The sequence below is a fragment of the Phocoena phocoena genome, chromosome 19 (assembly GCF_963924675.1).
Source record: "Phocoena phocoena chromosome 19, mPhoPho1.1, whole genome shotgun sequence".
Taxonomy (NCBI): Eukaryota; Metazoa; Chordata; class Mammalia; order Artiodactyla; family Phocoenidae; genus Phocoena; species Phocoena phocoena.
Window position 1 is genome coordinate 12,504,866 of NC_089237.1, and position 22,361 is coordinate 12,527,226.

At 52.4% G+C, this 22,361-nt stretch overlaps 2 protein-coding genes across 3 annotated transcripts; one reads left to right on the forward strand and one right to left on the reverse strand.

Moving 5' to 3' along the window:
• HEXD (hexosaminidase D) lies at positions 1–17,166 on the forward strand. 2 transcript variants are annotated; one of them, XM_065897384.1, is made up of 12 exons: positions 1–48; positions 4,935–5,044; positions 6,734–6,821; positions 11,268–11,432; positions 12,563–12,746; positions 13,592–13,663; positions 13,794–13,989; positions 14,767–14,849; positions 15,779–15,857; positions 15,933–16,034; positions 16,218–16,307; positions 16,918–17,166. In XM_065897384.1, the coding sequence occupies exons 1-12, from the start codon at positions 34–36 to the stop codon at positions 17,102–17,104; spliced, it is 1,371 nt and encodes a 456-aa protein (XP_065753456.1). In that variant the 5' UTR covers positions 1–33; the 3' UTR covers positions 17,105–17,166. The 2 variants fall into 2 exon arrangements, with proteins under 2 accessions (XP_065753456.1, XP_065753455.1); XM_065897383.1 differs by lacking the exon at positions 1–48 and adding an exon at positions 2,095–2,178 and having other exon boundaries at positions 16,918–17,104.
• Positions 17,167–18,537: 1,371 nt separating this feature from the next.
• On the reverse strand, positions 18,538–22,361 carry CYBC1 (cytochrome b-245 chaperone 1). Its single transcript, XM_065897435.1, has 6 exons — positions 22,233–22,361; positions 21,357–21,398; positions 20,663–20,736; positions 19,993–20,089; positions 19,233–19,377; positions 18,538–18,830 (listed from the first exon to the last, which is right to left on the reverse strand). Exons 1-6 carry the CDS (start codon positions 22,315–22,317, stop codon positions 18,710–18,712), a joined length of 564 nt encoding a protein of 187 aa, XP_065753507.1. The 5' UTR covers positions 22,318–22,361; the 3' UTR covers positions 18,538–18,709.

Here is a 22,361-nt window from a genome sequence, read left to right on the forward strand (position 1 = left end):
TTTGCAGCAACTTACATTGGTAAACAACTCTGAATGTGTCTGATGCAGGTAAGATGTTTGTGTTCATTCCTGCCCTAGGACTACAAGAATAATTGGAGAATTTCTCTCTGAACACGAGGAGGCACACACAGGACCAATGCAGACTTCTCAGCTCAAAATTTTTTCTTTTGGGACTTCCCTGGTGGTCCAGTGGTTAAGGCTCTGCACTTCCAATGCATGGGGCGCAGGTTCGATCCTTGGTCGGGGAACTAAGATCCCACATGCCGCACGGCGCAGCCAGGAAAATATTTAAAAAAAAATTTTTTTTTTCTTTTAATTCTATTCCCAGGAAAATAGATTTGGGTGTTTTTTTGGGGGCGGGTTTAAATGTAAAACAATTCAACTTTAAAACATTGCAGTTTTTCAGAATGCTTTGTCTTAAACTCATCCACTTATCAGTGGTAATTTAGGTAATTGCTTTAAGAACTTTTTCATTGAGACTGTCTTGAATATAGTTTATTCTTTTTTTTTTTTTTTTTTTTTTGCTGTACGCGGGCCTCTCACTGTTGTGGCCTCTCCCATTGCGGAGCACAGGCTCCGGACGCGCAGGCTCAGCGGCCATGGCTCACGGGCCCAGCCGCTCTGCGGCATGTGGGATCTTCCCAGACCGGGGCACGAACCCGTGTCCCCTGCATCAGCAGGCGGACTCTCAACCACTGCACCACCAGGGAAGCCCTATAGTTTATTCTTAAAAAAAATCAAACTGATTGGTTTCTGTGTGCATTATTATTTCCTATTATGGATTCCTTAAGGTCAGGGATTTATGAATCCTTGCACAGAATGAGTAGTTTGAATTACTGAGCTGAACATATGACCAATGTACAAAGATTTTCTTTCGTTTTCCAATCTAATCCTTTGTGTTTTATGATAGAAGAAATAAGATTTCACTGCTTCCCAGCTGGTTCAGTATCATCCAGATACTTTCTCTAGTTTAACAAAAACTAGCCAGCACTGATAAACTGTGGCTTACTTGTTTTTTAAATTATCAATGGCCTGTTTTAAATCATAGGTAGTTTTCTCTGACCTAGAATAAAATTTTAGAGCTTCTTCCTCTGTACAACCAAGCTGACTCGAACTCTAGAAACATAATTGTTTTTAATGCTATTCAAAGAAGAATAAAATTGAGGACAAATTTTCTACAAAAACATCATATTGTGGGGCCTGAAAAGTGTTTGAGATATTTGCCTGTTTTCACAGGCATAGTATACATAGGATAAGAGGGTCTTTAAAACAAGAAATTATTTTGCAGTCATTTGTGTTATTACAGATTATAGCCATTTTATAAGGAAACAGTGCTATTCTATTTTAGAGACAAATCACAACTAAATGGCAAGGGTCCCTATGTTTGAACATGGAGACAGACATCCTTTTTTTTTGATTTGGCTGCGCTGTATGGCATGTGGAATCTTAATTCCCCGGCCAGGGATCAAACCCATGCCCCTTGTAGTGGAAGCATGGAGTCTTTTTATTTATTTATTTAGTTAGTTAGTTAGTTATTTTGGCTGCGTTGGGTCTTTGTTGCCGTGCACGGGCTTTCCTTCTAGTTGTGGCGAGCAGGGGCTACTCTTTGTTGCAGTGCGCAGGGTTCTCATTGCGATGGCTTCTCTTGTTGTGGAGCACAGGCTCTAGGTGCACGGGCTTCAGTAGTTGTGGCACACAGGCTCAGTAGCTGTGGCTCGTGGGCTCTAGAGCGCAGGCTCAATAGTTGGGACGCACGGGCTTAGCTGCTCCGCGGCATGTGGAATCTTCCTGGACCAGGGCTCGAACCCGTGTCCCCTGCATTGGCAGGTGGATTCTTAACCACTGCACCACCAGGGAAGTCTGAAGCATGGAGTCTTAACCACTGGACTGCCAGGGAAGTCCCAAGACAGACATTTTGATTCGATTTCATGTCGGTGAAATGAGTTCCCTCCCAGTTCATGTCAGAATTGAAACAGACATTGGAAGGACCAGGCCAGTTGAGCCTCTGGAGTCTATAACCCTGAATTTCTCCACTAGGAAGAAGTGTCCAGACAAGAGGTTTTTTTGTCACATGATTTCACAAAAAATAGTACGATGTCGGGTTGCTCACCATTTAAGATGCGACTAGTTCATCTGGACCTGAAAGGAGCCCCACCGAGGGTCTGCTACCTCTCGGAGGTGAGAGCTCCCTTTCTCCTCTAGAGAATCACTTTGCCTTGGGTTTGGTTATGAAGTTGTGAACAATCGATGTTCTGTAGACGGGTGCTTGGAACACAACTGTGGGTTCTGTGTTGGGGCACGGTGGTGGCAACAGCATAGATTTTGAATTTCCCCCAAATCCCCTCACAAAGCAGACAGCAACCAGGATAGCAAAAGGAAAAACAGAAAGGACAAAAGACACACACAACCTCTTCATTGTGAGCTGAATCGTGCTTCCCAAAAAGATATGTTTAAATCCTAACCCGTCGGACCTTGGAATGTGACCCGATTTAAAGACACAGTCTTTGCAGATGTCGTTGACATAAGATGAAGTCATATGGAAATAGGGTGAGCCCTAATCCAATAAGTGGTGGCTTTATAAGGAGAGGAGAATTTAAACACAGAGACATACACAGAGGGAAGATGATGTGAGGACACAGGGAAGGTACCACATGAGGAGAGAGGCAGAGATTAGAATCGATGCGTCCACAAGCCCAGGAGGACCAAGGGTGCTGGAAACTCCCAGAAGCTGGAAGAGGCAGGAAGGATTCCCCTTACAGCCTCAGAGGGGGAGCATGGCCCTGCTGACACCCTAGATTTGGGACTTCTGCCTCCAGAACTATGAGAGAATAAATTCTGACTGTTTCAAGCCACCCAGTTTGTGGTGACTTCTTATGGCAGCCACAGGAAACGTATGTACTCTAAATCAAAAGTAGGCATGAGGGTATCCCCGTGAATTCCAAAATACAAGGGGTGGGGCCAAACCGCCTATAGCACAACACCCACGTGGGGTTAGCAGCCAGGCAGGGGGTGGTAGAGGAAAGAGAAAAGAGAATTCAGACGATGTCAAGACCAGAGGACCCAGAAAAGAGCCCAGCTAGTAAAGGTCTGTCAGAAACTGGGCGAGTTGTCCCTGGCTCCAGGTTGAGGGTGAGTGCCCAAGGCCTCAAAGCACTCCAGAATACCTTCCAGAACCTTCTTCCAGAAGGACAGAGCCCACACTAAGGACACAGTGTTGGGGGAAAAATCCACATTGAGCTGGGCAGGAGCATTGAGGGTGAAGTGGAGAGAAGTTTCAAATACTGGGGGGATGGGATCCAGAGGGAGTGGAGACCACGTGCTGTGGCAGTAGCTGCACAAAGTCCATAACCGCTAATCCTTTATGTAACAGCAGCAGAGGGAGCCCTGGGCTGGCCCAGCTCCATCCCAAACAGAAGAACCTGCTCTCAAAAACACAAGAAAACACATCTCATTTAAAAATGAGCAACAGAAAAGGAGTGTAGTTGTGCCACACAAAGACACTAAGAAAAAAGAGGACGATGATCTGAGTAACAGTGAAGGTGCACCAGGAACGTGTGACCACAAAGCAGATGACATAGTTCCGCAGTATTTCAGAAAGAGAGCAGAGATACTAGGAAAGTGATAGAACAGTGTAAGTCAGAAATAGAAAAGCCCAGAAATGTGACAGCCAGACAGAATGAGGTTGTGAAAAGATTGCCTCCAGACTCGGGAATGAATTAGAAAGAAAAAGGAAAATAAAAAATGTCAGAAACGGAGACCAAACTAGAAAAAGAACAAAAGTGAATAGACACCATGGGAAACAGTATCGGGAAATAAATGGCAGAGAAGAAAAAGTCAAGTGTGAAGAGATAAAAGCATGGTGACAAATGGATAGATGTGGAAGACAGGCAGAGAAGATCCAGCTTATGTGTAGCTGGAGCCCCCATTTCATTACCTGCTGCTGCTGACAGAGTCAGAGGTTTAGACAACAATTTCTTATTCCTCCTGTTTCCACAAGTTGGCTGGGTGGCACCCTTAGGCTGAGCTTAGCAGCCCCTTAGCCACCAACAGCACCAAGGCTCCCTACCACCCCCAATAGAAGTGCCAAAGAGGCCACCCAGTGGTCAGATGGCCAAAAGGCTACAAGGGAAACCAGGAGCAAAAACGCCGAGGAAAATACAAAAATGCCGTAACCATTATGTTCCATTTGTGTAAGTGACTGACCTGGGTTAGTTTGACTCCTTTCCACAATCTGCCTCTTCTTGTAATTTGCAGTCAATTATTGATTACCCGTTTTACAATTATCCCAGCTAATTCTTAGTCCCAAGCTGATTTCCTCTTTCCATCCAGCATGCTTCAGAACATCCCCATATTCTTGGGGAAAGAAAACTTCTGACAGCAACATCAACAAGAATGCTACAAATCACATAAAACTCACAATGGCCCTTGTCTGGAGGTGGGTTACTATTCTGAGTTTCTGCAGGAGCCCCCTCCCTTAACACCCACCCCTGGCCGTGATGCCAGGCTAGAAGAAAATCTCAGTCCTGTGTACAGTAGACACAGTCCTAAAAGTACTGGAGGATAGGGATCCATGTTCTTTGAGATAAAGGTAGAGAAAGAAGTGGGGGAGAACCAGGGGAGGGACCCCATGAGCACAGCGGGACAGCCTCTTTCCTCCTTCATCTCCCTCCTCTAGGCTCCTTCCAGGTGCTCCAGTAACCCTCCAGAGCCCTGTAGGCTCCCCTTACCCCAGCACCCCCCAATTCCGCCCCCTTGTATCAAATGAACATATCACTACATTAGAATTTGATTTGGCGTCACACGGAGTACGTGGGAAGAATACAAAGATCAACTACAATCCATGTCCATCAGCTGGAAGAATGAGTCCATGAGCTACACATGTGTCACTTTCTGTTCAAATAGTCATTTCTTCATCACATCCCCCTCTCCCCCAGATTTTCCCCCTGTTCCGTGCCCTGGGTGCCAACGGCCTCCTCATCGAGTATGAAGACATGTTTCCCTACGAGGGCCACCTGAGGCTGCTGAGGGCCAAGCACGCATACAGGTACCCGAGCCGCCAAGCAAGCCGATGCCTCTGCAGAGAAAACGGGGTGTGTGGGGTGGCAACCTGGAAGGGAGTGGAGGGCAGGCGAGAATTGAACGACAGCAGGACAGTCCTCTTCTGTCTTGTTAAATGCATGTCTTTAATCATAAAAATAAAGCATGTTCACCGAAGAGAATTTAGAAACGTTTAAAAGAAAATAAGCATCAGCTGCGATCCCCCACAAGGAAGTGCTGTGATCTGTTTCAGTCTTGTCTGGGTGTGAAGTGTGTGGAGGACACTTTGACAGGTGTCCATGCAGGGGAGGGAGGGCTGCTCTTTAAGGCGGGATCTTCACCAGGAAAGTGAGGATTAAAGGGGAGAGAATCAGAATCAGTGAAGTCGGATAGTGTGGTCATGGGTGCACCCCACTTGGCTTTAAAATTATGGGTATCCATGTAAATCGGTAATAAATAGCCCAAAAGAAAATGGGCAAAGAACATTCTGATCCCCCAAAAAGAGAGAAAAATAGCCAATAAGTATATGATAGTAATAAAATAACAGTGAAATGCCATTTTGGCTACCAAATTGGTGACGCTTTTAAAAAAATGCGAATGCTCTGTGTCCACGGGGGTGAGCCGGAGCAAGCCTCCCACTGGTGGGCTGGGAAGCAGCTTGGCTCCATGTGGTAGAACTCCCAGCACGTACGTGTGGGCAGGAAACAAGAAAGGCATGAACCAGAGCATTAATGTGGTGAGATGGCGGAGGTATTCGTGTTTATTCCTACAATGAACACGTTTTCTTCCTTTGTTTTTGAAAGTGAAAAAGGTGCCAGGGTTCCGGTGAAGCTTGAAAAAGGTATATTTACAGACAGAACTTTATATAATCAATTCATCTATAGAACTGGTTAACTTCAGAGATGGTTCAAACACATACAGAAGTTGAGATAAATTCACAAATGACAACTCATGGTGGAGCAGGCAGTGGGCCCTTCCAGGATGGCGTCCTCAGTGGCCTCAGCGACGAAATGCTGGCCTGAAGGGACACTCCCACCTGAATCTTGAAACTCTTCGTTTTTCTTTCCTCTATTAAAGGGATCACCAGCCTTTTGTACGAAGGGCCAGACAGTAGATATTTTAGGTTGTGCAGCCCATCTGATCTTTGTTACAACTAATAGTGGGGCAGAAGCAGCCACAAGTGATAATAATGAGTGGGCGTGGCTGTGTCCCAATAAAACCCTATTTGTGGACACTGAAGGATGAATTCCATACGATTTTCACATGTCACAAAATATTCTTCTCTTGAGTTTTCTCAACAATTTTAAAACATAGAAACCATTCTTAGGTCACAGGCTGTACAGAAACAGGTGGTGTGTTTGTTCTCAGGCCCATCTTTCCACCTTTGCTCTAAAATATGATTGCTTGTGTGGCCTAGTTTCTTGTAAAATGACTTTAGCCTCTTGTTGAGTTTGGGTCAGAATAGCTGGTACTATTCTTTCAAGAAGTAAACTGTTACTTGACATAACAGCATTGTTTTCCTAAACTCTAGCGTGGGAGTCTTCTCTGAAAACTTAAGAATATCCGTTGGGCTTTTCAGAGTTAGCACCCCTGCTAGTTTCCGCGGTAGACTCCCCCAGGAACCTGACGAGGGGGGTTGGGGGGAGCCTGAATGGAAGCCTGTGTGAACCTCTCTGGGTGGTCTTGGTCTCTCTAGCCCCTCCGAAATCAAAGAGATCCTGCATCAGGCCACACTGAATGAGCTGGAGGTCATTCCCTTGGTGCAGACATTTGGGCACATGGAGGTAAGTGGGAGGAAGGAAAGTTACCTGGTACCCAGGTGTGGGGTTCAGGGGTGTGCGGACGGGGCCAGACACAGGCAGGGAGCAGCTCAGCACTGTACAGAGAAGCTCTGTGAACGGCTGAGGAGCTCGGAGCTCTAGGTGGGAGCCCCCTCTGTCCAAGGAGGGGAGGGGAAGAGCTGGATGGGGGGCCTGATTCCCACAGAGCCCTGCAGACTGGGTTGTTTTCCTTTTTAACGTATATTCATCAAAGTATTATTGTGCAAGGTGAAATACAACATTAAGAAAATGTACTTTCTAGGACTTCCCTGGTGGTCCAGTGGGTAGGACTCCGCACTCCCGATGCAGGGAGCCCTGGTTCGATTGTGCTGCCAATGCGGGGGGCCCGGGTTTGATCCCTGGTCGGGGAACTAGATCCCACATGCATGCTGTGCCTAAGAAGTCCGCATGCCACAACTAAAAACAGATCCTGCATGCCATAACTAAAGATCCCACATGCCGCAGCTAAGGATCCCACGTGCCGCAACTAAGACCTGGCACAGCCAAAATAATAAATATTTTTTAAAAAATACTTTATTAAAAAAAAAGAAAACGTGCTTTCTGTGGTCTCCTTTTTCACTTAATTTTGAAAGTATTCTCCCAAGCTCCTATGTGATCTTCAAAAATACTTTTCACGTCTGCCTCAGATAAGGGGAAGCAAATTAAACATAATACTGATTTAATGGCTCTCAGGCTCCGTTTAGATCTATCAGCAGTCCTTCCCCCACATCTTCACTTTCCCTTCCAGTGATGGTGCTTTCCTTCCTGTTCAGGGATTCTCTCCCACCATCTGCCCTCCAGCTCTCCTGGTGGACTCTCCCTGCTGTGCTCTCTGGGCTCCGGTCCTGACACACTCGTTACCCACAAGCCCCTCCTCCTAAACCCTATGGCCTCCTGGTCCCCGGCTCTGGCTGTGCCCAACATCTTCTCCGTGTGCTGTCCTGTAGCTGCACTGGACTTGGCTGTCCCCATGGCACCTCTCGAGGGCCCTCTACTCACTTCACACTCCTCTGGATAAAGCCATTTCCCCTCCTGCTTCCCTTTCCTGTCCTCGGTGACTCCCAGGACTCCCATCTCTCGTGCAGACCCTGAGTTCTAGTCTACAGTTGTCTGCTTGGTGTCTCTGTTGTGAGGCCTCTTCCAGCCTCAGGGAGGGGCTGTACCATCCCCAACCCCCCCACTCCAGCTGCATTTCCCGTCTACTGTCAGGTCCTACACTTTGCTCCTCTGCCTCCTGAGTCAGCGTTCCCTCCGTCCCACTGTCACCATCCTTGTCTAAGCTACTGCCGGACCGGCTGTAAAGTCCTCCAGTGGGTCTCCCAGCATCACTCCGCCCATCCCCACCCCGCGCCCTGCTCCCCACCACAGCTGGTCTGAGCGCTTCAACTACAGCTCCATCGTACCACGCCCTCCTGCTCCTTAATTGGCCTTGCTCTGCTCTTACGGTGGATTCGTCTCCTGGGGCTACCATAGCAAAGGACCACAAACCAGGCGGCTTAAACTACAGACATTTGTTCTCACTGTCTGGAGGACAGCGGTCCGAAGTCAAGTGTCAGCAGGGTTGGTGAAGACTCTACGTCTGGTCACTTGCATCAGAATACCCTCTTCAGCTGTGAAGCACAGTTCAAGGATTTTGCGCATTTCACTTTCTGAGCTGTTGAGTTTTTAAAATTCTTTGTGTATTCTGGACAAAGTCTTTTGTTAGATACGTGATTTACAAACATTTTCTCCCAATCTGCAGTTTGTCCTTTCATTCTCTTAACAGTGTATTTCAAAGAGCAAAAGTCTTTAACTTTGGTGAAGTCCAGTTTATCAGTTTTTCTCTTTGATGCATCATGCTTTTGACGTCATTTCTAAGAACTCTGCCAGTCACCAGGTGATGAAGATTTTTCCTGTTTTCCTCTGAAGTCTTACACTTGAACATTTTCCGTTTAGACTTATGATCGATTTGGGGTTAGTTTTTGTGTGAGGTGTGAGGTGGAGGTTCATTTTTCTTGCATGTAGTATGGCACTCCTTGACCAATGGTGCCAACACCATTTGTCAAAAAGACTGCTTTCTTTGAAATTTGGTATTGCCTTTGTCAAAAATCAATTGACCACATTTATGAGAATCTATTTCTAGACCCTGTTCTGTTCCATTGATCCATGTGTTATCCCTTTGTCTATACCACATTATCTTGATTGTTATAGCTTTATTGTAAGTCTTAAAATCAGGTAGTGAGATTCCTCCAACTTTATTCTTTTTCAGAATTATTCTGGCTATTCTAGTTCCTTTGCCTCTTCATATGTATTTTAGATTCAGTTTCTCTGTGTATCTACTAGAAACCTTGCTGGGATTTTGATTGGGATTGTGTTAAATCTGTAAATCAGTTTTGGCAGAAAATTACCTCTTTACTGTGTTGAGTTTTCCAAACCAGAACGTGGTATGTCAGCCATTAATTGTGTTATTCCCCTAAATGTGCCTTTTAGGTTATGATGTGTCCAGGTTTGGGTTTCTTTGCCTTTATCTTCCTTGGAGTTTGATGAGCTTCTTCACTTTTGTGAAGTTTGGGGCCATTTCTTCATGTTTTTTTCTGTCCCCTTCTCTTCTTTTGGGACTCCTTTGCTCATGTGTTGGTAGCTCGATGTTGCCCTGTGGTCTCTGAGGCTCTGTTCATTTTCTTGCACCTTTCCTCGGTTACTCAGCTTGAATTTCTGTTGATCTTTTGTTCCAATCACTGACTCTCTCTTCTGACATTTCAAATCTGCTGCTGGGCCCATTGAATGTATTTTTTTTTTTTTCCACACATCGTGGCTTGCAAGATCTTAGTTCCTTGACCGTATATTCATCAAAGTATTACTGTGCAAGGTGAAATACGACATTAAGAAAATGTGCTTTCTAGCACATTGAACCTGGGCCCTCAGCAGTGAAAGCGCAGAGTCCTAACCACTGGACAACCAGGGAATTCCCCCTGAATGGAGTTTTAATTTCCCTTATTGTAAATAATTTCCTTTAATTCTTTTTTTTTTTAATTTTTAAAAAATTAATTAATTCATTTTGGCGTGTTGGGTCTTTGTTGCTGCACGCGGGCTTTCTCTAGTTGTGGTGAGCGGGGGCTACTCTTCATTGCGGTGTGGGGGCTTCTCATTGCGGTGCCTTCTTGTTGCAGAGCATGGGCTCTAGAGCACAGGCTCAGTAGTTGTGGCACATGGGCTTAGTTGCTCTGCAGCATGTGGGATCTTCGCGGACCAGGGCTCGAACCCGTGTCCCCCTGCATTGGCAGGCGGATTCTTAACCACAGCACCACCAGGGAAGCCCCTCCTTTAATTCTTGGAACATATTCATAATAGTTTCTTTGAAATAATTGTCTGATAAATCCAACATCTAGGCCCACTCAGCATCAGTTTCCATAGAATTGTTTTTTCTTTGAGTCTGGGTCCCACTTTCCAGTTATTTGCATGTCTCAATTTTTGGTTGAAAACTGGACATTTCAGATCATATGTTATAGCAAGTCTGACTTTTCCCCCCATGGGTAGTTGTAAGTTGCCTGGATTTAATGTCTCCCCAGCTGTGTGTGGCCACAGATGCCTCTGTTTTTGTATTCTTGTTTTCGGGTTTTGCCCTAGGGGTCACTCTTCAGTCTTCACAGCTGATGATTCCGCAGGGTTTGGGTGGTGGTTGTGCCCGAGCCCATAAGGCCCCACCTTGTGGCACAGGGGTTGGGAGGCCACACTCAGGGTTCAGGCAGTTCTCAGTCTGCCGCGGCTTCTGCTTTCCACCCAGCCTGCTCGGGCCCCCGGGTGGGTGTGGCCCCAGCCAGACGGTGCGTACGGAGAACATGTGTCACCTCTGTAGCCCTGTGGGGACCGCAGAATTCAGAACAGTTTGCCACTTTTACTGACAGGTCCCCAAAGGCCAGGTTTACCCACAGCCAGCCATTGTGGGGGGTGGGAGCACCTAGGCAGAAGCTGCAGAATCTGTTTTTACCCAAAGTTATGGCAGCCTTTCATGAACACGCATTTCCCAATTTGTTGTTCACCTTTGCTTGGTTTCTGGAGCCCTGAAACGGTCGTTTCGGACAAATCATTCCTCTTTGTACTTGTTTTGGGGAGAGGATTTGCCAGCCTCTTCACTTGAGCAAGAAGGCCACCCGTGTGTAATTCTGTTGTGAAGGGAAGCTATCTCTTCCGTTTTCTCATTCAGCCCAGTTAGAGTTGGAAGGGAGAAGGACTGTTGACCAAGCAGCCAGGTTACTCAGAGACCCGCCCACTTGGCACCCTGGCTCTGGTCCGCAGTGCAGCCCCGCCGGCCCCTCCGAGGACTCTAATAGACGCGAGGTCATCAGGACGCAGAGGCAGGAGCCGGACTTCGGGGAGCTCGGGGACAAGCTCCTCCCCAGGGTCACCAGCTTTCCTGTTGTCTCCCCACAGTTTGTGCTGAAGCACGAGGCTCTCGCTCACCTCCGGGAAGTGGCCCTTTTCCCCAACACCCTGAATCCCCACAAGGCGGAGTCCCGGGCACTGGTTGGAGCCATGATTGACCAGGTGATGGCGCTGCACCCGGGCGCCCGGTGGCTCCACATCGGCTGTGACGAGGTGGGTGCCTTGCCTTACCAGCAGGCGGCTCCCCCAGCTCTGCAGCAGCCCCTTTTCTTCACCTCACGGTCACCTTCTCCCACCTCGTGGGTTCTTCTCTTAAATAGAAAAGTAGTTCCGAGGATAAAGAAGTGCTGGCCGAGGAGATGTCCCTAGTGAGGGCCTTGGTCCCACCTGACAGGTGATCTCGCGCCGGCAAACCTTCCGAGCCAAGCAGGGTGCAATGGGGTGCAGGCATCCACGGGACAGCAGCAGAGCAGCCCCTGGTTATGGCACATTCATGTCCTCGGGGTCAGTGTGGCCATGAGTTTGAGCCGGTTACTTTCTTCCAATTGAAGAAGTACAGTTTTGGACTGTGGGAGAAAGGAAATTACCACTTTAGGGCCGTGGAGCACTGGCTGGAAAGGTGGTTCCCGGGGGTGCCCTCCTTGTCCTTGAGAAACACAGTGGCCAGGATGATACCAAGCCACCGAGCACAGTGACCCAAAGGCCTCTGCTCGTCTGAGCTTAGGCATCTGAGCTGGGACGGTGGTTTGCAGACATCTTACCTCAGAGCTTGATCCTCTTCTTCAAAAAAAATCTCTTTTTTGTAGTAAAATACACATAACATAAAATTTATCACTATAACCACTTTAAAGTGAATGATCCAGTAACTTTTAAGTCATTCTCAGTGTTGTGCAGCCCTCCCCCCGGCTACTGCAGGACCTCTCATCTCCCTGCCCCCCTGTCCTCCGCCCCTGCATCCATCAGTCTCCTTTCCATTTCTGCGTTGCCCTCCCAGCACCCCATAAATGGAGTCCTGCCCCGTGTGTGGGCTTTTCTCACTGGGCACCTTCTCCAGCGTGGCTGAGTGATGTTCCAGCATGTGGATGGGCCATGCTCTGTTTATCCATCTTGTGTTATTGGACATCTGGTTATTTCCACCTTCTGGCTGCTGTGGGGCTCCAGACTCAAGACTCCCTTGCCCAGCCTCAAGGGAGTCTTGAGTCGAGGTTCGGGTCTCGGTGCAGAAGGAAAGGGCACCCTTCACTGTCTTCTCCCCGTGGGCAGCTGCCCCAGGAGTCCCCCAGCGTGAACCCGCGGGTGAGGATGGGTGGTCCTGGGGCAAACCCACCTGTGTCTCCTCCCAGGTCTACTACCTCGGAGAGGGTGAGGACTCAAGACAGTGGCTGCAGCAGGAGCCCAACACCAGAGCAGAGCTGTGTCTGTCCTACATGGAGGCGGTGGCCAGCCATGTGCAGGCTCAGCACCCCACCACGACGCCCCTGGTGTGGGACGACATGCTGCGGGACATCCCCGAGGACCAGCTCTCAGGTCGGCCAGGCATGGCCCTGGGGGGCCGGCCACGCTCCGCAGGGGGCTTCCTGGTGCCGTGAGGGGAGGAAGCCGAGCTACTCTGAGCCCCCGACTGTCAAGGAGAGACCGTGTAGTAGATCCGTACCAAAGCTAACTCTAGGCCATCCTGTTAGGACCGTTTCTCACGTGAAAATGCCATTCCCCTAAAAGGCCTCCTGGAGTCTTTCCAGGAGTACTGTTGTGAGAGATCTGACCCAGAGAGCAGCACGAGGCCCCGAGGGGCGCTGGCCCTAAAAAGCTGGGGGTGCGGGTGCGGGGGGGGCAAGCGCCCCTGGTGGCACTTGAGAGCTTCCAGTGCTTCTAGGGGCCTCAGCCCCACACATCTGCACAGCCAGCCCTGCAGGGGCCTCTACTGAGGTTCACACTGGCTGGTGGAGGGAAGCAGTGGCCCCCCAGCCCTCCGGGGCCCAGCCTGCCTGAGGCTCTGGGGTGAGACAGGGAGGTCGTGGCCCATGCTTCCGCAAGGCCCACCCAGGTGTCCCTGCTGCAGCCTCTACCACATGTGGCCACTTGGGTTTTAATTAATTATAATTAAGTCCACTTAGTGGTATGTTCCTGTTGCACCTGGGCCGGCCCCGCGTGCAGACAGTGTGTCCCCCTTGAGGGAGCTCTGGGACCGCTGGCCTGGGACTCACTCCTGGCAGCTCCAGCAGTGTCCAGTCACTTCCAAAGCCAGCTGGCCTTGTGGCTGCGGCATTTACAGCCCAAATCATAGCATAGTATTGAGTCTGTACTAAAATCCATTTTAACGCAGTAAGGGAGAGTTAGAAGGACGCACCCTCACAGCCTCTCTCCACCCCCAGCATCGAGGGTGCCGCAGCTGGTGGAGCCTGTGCTCTGGGACTACGGGGCCGACCTGGACGTCCACAGCAAGGGTCAGTACCAGAGCAGAGCCCGGTGGTCATGGGCTCCTCCTGGTTTTCCACCCGGACAAGTGTGTGTTTCGGGCTTCCCGGCTGCACCTCCTCAGGGTCTGCCACTCACACCTCTCACTTGCTCACCCAGCACTCCTCATGGAAAAGTACCGGAAGAGCGGCTTCTCCTGGCTCTGGGCCGCCAGTGCCTTCAAGGGAGCCACGGGGGCAAGCCAGGCCCTGACCCCCATCGAGCACCACCTCAGAAACCACATGCAGTGGCTGCAGGTGGCGGGCAGTGTGCCAGCGGACACGCTGCAGGGCATCGTCCTGACTGGCTGGCAGAGGTGAGGCCATGCAGTCCCCAGGGACGTTTTCGGGGCTGGCCTTTCCCGGGAGGGTCCAAGCGGCTCCCGTCACCTAGGACACACTGCCCTCCTTGGCCCATCCAGTCTGGGCCTCAGTCCTTCCCGCCATTTGGTCAAGGGGAAGCAGCCGGCCCTCTGAGGAGGGTGTGGAAGGACCAGCTGCACAAAACAAGCCACTTGGGGTCAAGCCCCTCGCACCACCCTCTGCAGAGGGGACGCTGCTTGGGGTGTTAAGGGCCCTAGGGCACTGGCCCTCCTGGCCCATGCCCTGTCCGAACTACCCGTCTCTGCCTGTTCACCCCGTCCTGCGCCCCACCCGAGGTCATGTTGGGAGAAGCATGAGGTCAGACTTTGGCTTGTTTAGGATTTCACACCATTTGAAAAGTAGAGCTACAGTTAAACCCCTGGTCCCAGGCAAGTCCTGCCCTTAGGTCCCATCCCGAGGGGGAGGCCAGGTGGCCCTGACACCAAGAGCAGGAGGCCCTGAACCCACAGGAGGGAGCAGGAGGCAGGGCTGACCCACTGGACCTCAGCCCTCACTCATAAAGCTGGGTCAAAGGTTAACTTAGGGATTTCAGGGTGGCAACCACAGAGCATTAAGCCCAGGCAGGTCACTCTGGGTGGGGTTCCTGCAAAGCCATGGAACCTTCTGGAAGCAGCAACCGCTCTGCAGAAGCTTCTAGATCCCTGTCCTGTCTTGTGGTGACTCGTGTTTGAGCATCTGCTTTGCTGAGCGCCCCTCTCCGACGGACTTAGGTATGACCACTTCTCTGTGCTGTGCGAGCTGCTGCCCGTGGGAATCCCGTCCCTGGCTGTCTGTCTGCAGGTGCTTCTACATGGTATGGTCCCCTCTCCCAGGAAGCCTAGTGCCCCGGGCCCCCAACTGCCACCTCCTCGGGGCTGGACTGTGGTCTTCCAACCAGTGCGGGGGAGGGGAACGCACCCATGGCCCCGGCTCAGCCACCCACCCACCCCACTGCAGCCCGGGTCTTCGAGCCTAAACCCAAGACACAGACCAGGAAGTTAGGGGGACATGCCCCGCAGGCACAGTGAACCCACAAGGAAATTCATCATGGATAGGGTGCAGGAGAGGGCCCGCCTTTGCTGCATAAATATCCTGAATGCCCAGTGCTGGTGGGTGTGGCCCCAGAGAGGCAGCTCCCTCACCTCTGGTTCTCGAGGGAGCAGCCAGGTGTGGGCATAGATGCTTAGAGACAGAGGAGACCAGCAGGCAAGGTTGGTGACGAGGCCCTGGTTACATAAACTGCATGTTATACGGGACCAGGTAGGAATTTAAGTAGCAACGTATGTGGTGTTGGCACAGAAAAACATCGAGGTGGTTGAGGAAAGTGAGGACTGAAAAATAAACACACTTGGTATTGTGCTGAGCTACAGGGAGGTGGAAGGACAGATACTGGGACTCTGGCTTATCCTTTTTTGAAGTGTCAGTTCTGAACTCTTTGGGGAAAGGTACAGACAACAGAGCAGATGCCTGTGCTAATAGGAGCACATTGGCCTTGGCACCCCTTCCCCACGAGGCAGGCAGCACAGAGCCTCCAGCGTGTTCTCACCTCCCCACCAGGCTGCAGTAGCCTTGGGCTAACCCATCCCTGAGGTCAGCATGTGCCCAGCTGGGCCTGGCCGGCGGTCCTTCTCAGTTGCTTTGCCCACCACCCATGCCTGAGGGCCAGGAGGTCCAGCCAGCACGGAGTCCAGGCCACCTCCTCCTCCAGAGGCCCCTCCAACCTCCGTCTGTGGTTGGTTTTAGGAGGCTTTGCCGAAAACGTTAAAGCAAGAGTGGAGAACTTTCTTGGGACTTCGAGCTTGGAAGCAACGGATTTTAGGAGGTAACACCCTCACCCCCAGCCCTGCCTGTCCCCTCATATTTGGATGCATCCTCAGCACAGTGGCTCCCTGTGCAGTGAGAGGGCCGGCTCCTTCCCTGGTAGCGACATCTTGAACCTCATCACACAAGTCAGCCTCCATCTGTGCAGCTCCGTGGATGCGCTGCTGGAGAGGGACAGGTGAGTGGGCAGGGGAGTGACCCCCCACCCGGCAGGGTGAGGGCCAGCCAATCCTGCAAGAAGACTTTCTGGGCAGAAAACAACTTTTTAAAATTTCTACCAGATTTTCAAAGGTCTTATTTTACAACCACTGAGCCTTACGAGCCACGGTGTGCCTACCTGTGTGTGTGGATTTGCCCCCAGGTATGTGACCGGCTGGTTCAGCCCCTACCATCGCAGGCGGAAGTTCATCCACCCCGTCATGATCCAGCACATCCAGCCCCAGGCGCACAGGTAGCCCATGCCCCTCCCAGCTGTGCCCATCCCCGAGGCTGCCCACCCTCTACTGCATGCTGGCAGCTTTCTGGACAAGCTTTCTAGGTATTGCAGCCGTGGATTCCTAGGTGACTCAACTGCATCAGCTGTGCCTTTAGGCTTTAGAGAAGCTGGGGCGTTCCTGCCTGAGAGGGTGAGGGTCACCAGATGCCCTGAGCAGGGTCCAGGGCTCACCATAGAACCAGACTGCCTAGGGCTGATCCTGGCCCTGCGGCTGCATGTGTCACCATGGGGACAGGGTCCCAGCCAGCCTTCCCCAGTGCTCTCCTGGCTCTGAGAGAAGCCAACACAGACTGTCCCCGCTGAGTATAAGATGCAGTCAACTGTCAACAGGTTCATGCACCAAGAAAAACCCTTCCAGCCAGTTGTGAAGTGCCTTCTAGTTTCAGAGGTCAAACTGTGACAGTCATTCACTTATTCCCAACAACCCTATGAGGCTGGTGCTAACGGCCCTGTTCTATGGATGAGTAAACTGAGGTATGGGATGTACTGACCCGTGGGGTTCTGGAGGCCATGAGGTATGCCCCAGGGCCCTCGCCAGGCAGGCTCACTGCCTCCTGGTCCTCAGTCTCCTGGCCAGGTGGAGTGTTCTCGTGGGGGAGCTGGAGGCTGCCCTGCAGCGTGTCTTCTACCCAGACGCAGTGGAGGAGTGGCTGGAGGAGAACGTGCGCCCCAGCCTGCGGCGGCTGCAGGCCCTGCTGCAGGATCTGGGTGAGGCAGCCGGCCCCAGGCCCGACTCGGGCCAGGACCCCTGAGGGGAGGGGGCCAAGCTCAGGCTGTCGGCCTCCCTGCACCCTCATCCAGCTGCACCCGGCCCCACGCGCGCCTCCTGAGCCCTGGGCAGCCGTGCCAGCAGACAGCGCCCACAGAAACAAGAGTAAACATGGAAGGAAAAGACACTCTGGGCCTATACAGTGATCAGCATTAGAACTTTAATTCTTTCAAAATAAAAAGGAGAGTGGAAGCCAGAAATCTCAAAGACTTAGTTACTGGCCCTCACGATGGTCTGGAGACCCTCCTCGCCCAACCCAGCCCTGGGAGAGGGGAGCTGGCCAAACACCCTCCCTCCTCCAGTCCAGCGGCAAACACACAAGAAACCAACCATAGCTGTTTCACACCTTTTAAGAAAAAAAGTATTTCAGGTTTAACCATTTAGAAACCTAACTTTGGCATGTTTAAATGACTGTGTGTCCAAATTAAGGGCTGGCTGGTGGCCACCACTGGTAAGGGCGAGGATCTCATTTCTCTGGAGTTTCCTGGAAGTTGCTGTCTCTCACCCAGGCAGCCTCAGAACCCCTGGTCCATGCAGCCGTTCCCAGGTGCACAGCCTCCTGGGTCCCTCACTCAGAGGTGCTCTGGGCACGTGCTGTACCTCGGAGGAGCCTAGGTTCAGAGAAAGCAGGAGGAAACTAATAGTGCAGTTGAGGGTCAGTGTGGCTGGCACCCAGACTCCACGAGGGTGGCTGCAGCTAGCTGCTCAGGCGCTGCTGAGGGGCAGCCATGAGCCCAGCGATTCTGGCCCCAAACACACAGGCCCAGCACCAGAGTTCAAGAGAAGCTGGGAATCTGGGTTCTGAGGGATGGGTCCAGGTTTTTAAGTGCTGCACAATGCTAGAAGAGGGAACTTCTGCCTACACTGGGGGCAGGGGCGGGAGGTTATCCTCTCTGTGAGAGCCCAGCTGCAATCCTGGTTGGACTCGAGAAGAGCCACCTGAGTGGACAGCGGTCTGGGGGCTGTGGAAGCCTCAGGAGTGGCTGCAGCACACCAACCAGGCGTGCCCCTTAGCGTCCACCCTGAGCCCCGGCAGCTCCGCAGGCGAACACCTCACTTCTGACCACTGAGGACATGTGGCTGCGGGGAGGGATGGGCATGAGGAGCAGGGCAGGAGATGGGATTCCTGGGGATGACGTGTGGCGGCAGCATCCTCAGATCCTCGCCCAGCCGCTGGCCCTGCTGGAGCCTCACCGCAGCCCTCAGGACCTGGTCCTGGAGAACCTCTCGACCCAAAGAACTCAGCCCTGGCCCTCACACCCTGGGACCCTGGGTGTTCTTCCATCCCATTTCAGAGGTCTTGAGCCCCACACAGCTAGCATGTCTGACCTGTCCACACCAGGCCGCTGTCCCAGTGGGCTGTCTGATTCCAGGAAGAGACAGATCTGAGGCCTGTGCCCTCTTTGGACCGCTCGGAGCCTGCAGAGAAGGTCCCACTGTGGTTTTGCTCAGAGGACAGAAGCAAGCAGCAGGAACGGCTGCCCCGGGGCTTCCAGGGACACAGCGGGGAGCTGAGGAGGAGGACTTGTAGGTGGCCCATCAGTCCTGCTGGGGCCCCACCAGAACCAAGGCAGGGGTTCCGTGGAGGTCAGCTCTGGTCCCCAGGGCCATCGACCTCACTGTCACTGCTCTGAGACAGCTCCATGGGACTTTCAAGGCAGTGCAGCTCCAGGAAAGTAGTGATGAGCTTGGCGATGGCTTCCACGTCACTGGTCCAGACGGGCACAGGGAGGAAGGGTGGGTTATTGTGACAGGTACTGGCCACCCCGCAGCAGCCACAAGACCATACCTGTCTCACCCCAGGTATCTGCCTCCGGTAACCCACTAGGACCCAGCGCCTTCAGTCCTGATCCCCATCCCCACCGGACCCTAGCCCAGTCCTCTGTGCCCACCGGGGACCCCTGACATCCCCATCCCCTCTCTGTCCCTGTGGGGACCCCTGACCTCCCCCTAGTGGGTGGTGGCAGGCCTGCCCCCCTGGCCTCACCTCCTCCCCCACGTTCCTGAGGCCTCTCTCCATGCCCTGCCGTGCTGGGCAGTTCCTGGGAAGGACCACCTGACTGGGGGTGAGGGGCAGCCCTGGCCAATCAAGTCACCCATCCTCAGCTTACCTGCGGTGGCCCATGACAGCACTCTGCGTGAGGGGGTGGGAGAAGCCCGTGGCAAACCGAAGCACCACCACATAGCCCTTCCCGAAGTACCGGACCTTCTCCTCCTCCACGTTCACGTCCCGGATGTCACTGAGCAGGACCACCACTGTGGGCAGGGCCCTGTCAGTGGCTGTGTCCCCCACTCGCCCTGCCCCTCCCACCTGGGTGCTGGCACAGTTGCTTCGGGGCCACGATGCAGAGGATCACATGACGCTTGTCATGAAGCAGAGAGCACGTGTCACTCCATGTCTGAGGCTGGGCTCATGCCGAGACCCTGACCCTAGATGTCACAGGTCAGTGACCACAGTGCAGGGTTGTGTGGCTGCTGGTTAACGTCCAGTCTGGGTGAGAAGGAATGTCCAGCAGGCCCACTATTGTCTTGAAAAGCCCACCCCTTCTCTCAGTCTAACACGTCAGGGGGCGGCTAAGCACAGTGCTGCCCAGCTTTCTGCTTCATTTTCCCCAACTGTGGGAAAATGCCGTCCTGGTTTCTAGTGGCCAGTCACTGAGCTGGGGGCTGCCCAGCAATTTCCTTTGGGCCAGGGCACGTCCGGGGTACACAGCGTCCACGAGGCAGAACACAACCCTGGTCACTGAGCGGCCAGCTTGGACCCAGCCCGTTTCCAGGCCTCAAGCCTGCTCCCTGCCATCACACACAGACGCTCGCCGCCCTCTGTCCATCCCAGAGTAACCTGCGTCCTGTTCACTCCCCACACCTCACCTTGATCATGGCCTGCTCTGCAGAGAGTCAGCAGCTTCCTATACAAGCTGAACGTCTTCAGCACGACCTTCCCGGTGCTCTTATTGAAGGTTGCTTCCTAGAACGCCAGCCACAAGGCAGTCACCTGGCTGCTAGCCTGTGAGCCAGCCCAACACACACAGACTTGCCGACTGCGTCCCCACCCTCACCAGAGCAGACACTCAAGGAGGCGGCCCCTCTTCCTAACCATCCCAGTCAGAACCCCAAACCCCTGCAGCCTGATCCCTCCAGGGGCTCGGTGTGAAAAGGAGGAGCCTCTCCGCACTCGAGAAGCGAGCACAGCGGACGAGGTCATCAAACAAGGGAATGGAGATCGGCAGTCAGCAATACTGGGGCCAGGCGACCCAAAGGACACGTGAAGAGGGACAAAAGGGAGGTGAGGGAAGTGGCCTTGCCCTTCTGTTCTAGGAGAACTTCTGGGAGAACAACAGCCTTAGAGGATTCCTTCGCCTAGGGATGGTCACAGACAGGCAATGTCCAGAGGCCAAGTCCAGCTATCCAGAAACCACTAAGCTCAAGTTTCAGGATGGGGGGGCATTAGGCCCCTGGAGCCTTTCTTCCTGCTTTGATTCGCACTGCAGGGAAGCCCAGGAGCCCAAAAGCCTGGGCACCCTTCCTGTGCTGGCCTCACCTCCCAGTCCTCCAGGTTCTGCACGGCCACGAATAGACAGCCCGTGACATAGAAGAGCTTCCAGCCCAGACTATCTGGGGAGCAAACACAGGAGACAATCAGGCGAGGGAAGGCAGCAGAGGGGCGAAGGCCAACGTGCCCAGAGACGGTGCCCCCTCCCCAGCACAGGTGCTTCCCAGACCGAGGGCAGGAGTGGCACCTGGGGGCCTGGCTTGCTGCCCATGCCTGCAAGGACACCCAACCCTCGCCATGGCCACCTAGCACTGCGGGCCCTGTCACTTGGGATAGGACGTGCTCCCCCAGTTCTGCCCTCACTCTCCCCTGGATGTCTACTCGTGATGACAATCACGGCACAGTGAGTAAGAGCAGAAAGGTGGGAACGCTTACAGGGAGCTGCTGAAAGCACGGATCATCCCTGCAACAGAACATGAGGCAGACACGAGAGTGCCTTTCTGAAAAATATTTTATGATATATATTTTATGATATATTTTATGAAAATGCTGAAGATGTAAATGAAAAACATAAGCTGCGGGGGACACACCAGCACGTGGAAGTGGGCCGCATCCGCAAACAATTTAGAGGCAGAGGCAGTCCCCAAAGCCATGCCCTGGCAGATTACAAATGATGGGCTTTCCTTTTTTCCCTCTTCCAATCAGCTGAGGAAGTTCCTGGGGGGCAGGTGATGCATCTCACCTCCACTGTAGTAGGCAGCAGCCAGGCCAATCGACAAGATTCCTGCGAGGAGAAAGCAGGTACCTTCCCATTGGGCCACCACCAGCCCAGAGCCCAACTCCTCCCAGGACCCACAGACCCAGGTAAGCAGCCCCTTCCCATTGCCTGGGATGGCTGAAGGCAGGGAGCAGGGGGCAAGAAGACCACCAGGCTCAGAAGTGGGGATAACAATTGGGAAGTCTGTTCAGAAGAATGTTCTACACCAGTCACAGTATTCACTGGACACATGTCTATGTGAGGTTGCAGAGCTGACGGGGGAACCAGAAAGAGGAACCTGATGTGGGTTTTACCCACTGACAACACATTGTGTGGAATGAAGACAAGACTGAAGGTAAAGAATCACAACTCGGCACATGAGACAAATCAGGCAGAGTCCTGGGAAAGAAGGCCCAGAGCCAGGCCGCTGAAGGCACAGCAGCTTCTCCCCACACACCTAGGTTCCAATTAGCATGGTGCAGCTGCCCAGGGAGTGCAGGGCCCTCCAATGGGTACTGACAGGGATGGAGGCCAGGGCCTCCTCCGCCTTACTCCTCACTGTCTCCATCACGTGGGCCCTGACATAAATCAGATACCTGGGTCTGGGTGTATGACAACAAGCAAAAGGGGAAGTACGGGGACCTCAGAAGAGCATGCAGAGTATTAACGAAAGGATGTTAAATGGTGAAAAAAGACAAGACAGACACACATCATCTGTGAAAGCACGCGCAGAGGATACAAGATGGAAGGCACAATAGTTGCCATATCTTGGGGTAGCAGAACCACGGAAAAATTTAGTTTAATTTTCATCCTTTTTTAAAGTTAGATTTTTAACTTGAGGAGAAATATGAACATCCTTACCAACCAGCAGGGACCAGGACCTGATGCCTGGAGCCCTCTTCAGATGGAGGCAGGAACTGGTGCGTGTCTCCACCTGCATATACATCCCTGGAACGTGCTGCCACAGCTTTCAACAGGAGACTGGGGGGC

Excerpts from the sequence above, each read along its gene's own strand:
- CYBC1 (XM_065897435.1), bottom strand. The coding sequence starts at position 22,317 with ATGTATATGCAGGTGGAGACACGCACCAGTTCCTGCCTCCATCTGAAG. Across the intron at positions 20,737-21,356 it reads TGCTGCCTACTACAGTGGAG|ATAGTCTGGGCTGGAAGCTC; the intron begins GTGAGATGCATC and ends TTTGCTCCCCAG. Across the intron at positions 20,090-20,662 it reads AGAACCTGGAGGACTGGGAG|GAAGCAACCTTCAATAAGAG; the intron begins GTGAGGCCAGCA and ends CTGGCGTTCTAG.
- HEXD (XM_065897383.1), top strand. The coding sequence starts at position 2,095 with ATGTCGGGTTGCTCACCATTTAAGATGCGACTAGTTCATCTGGACCTG. Across the intron at positions 2,179-4,934 it reads GGGTCTGCTACCTCTCGGAG|ATTTTCCCCCTGTTCCGTGC; the intron begins GTGAGAGCTCCC and ends CCTCTCCCCCAG. Across the intron at positions 6,822-11,267 it reads AGACATTTGGGCACATGGAG|TTTGTGCTGAAGCACGAGGC; the intron begins GTAAGTGGGAGG and ends GTCTCCCCACAG.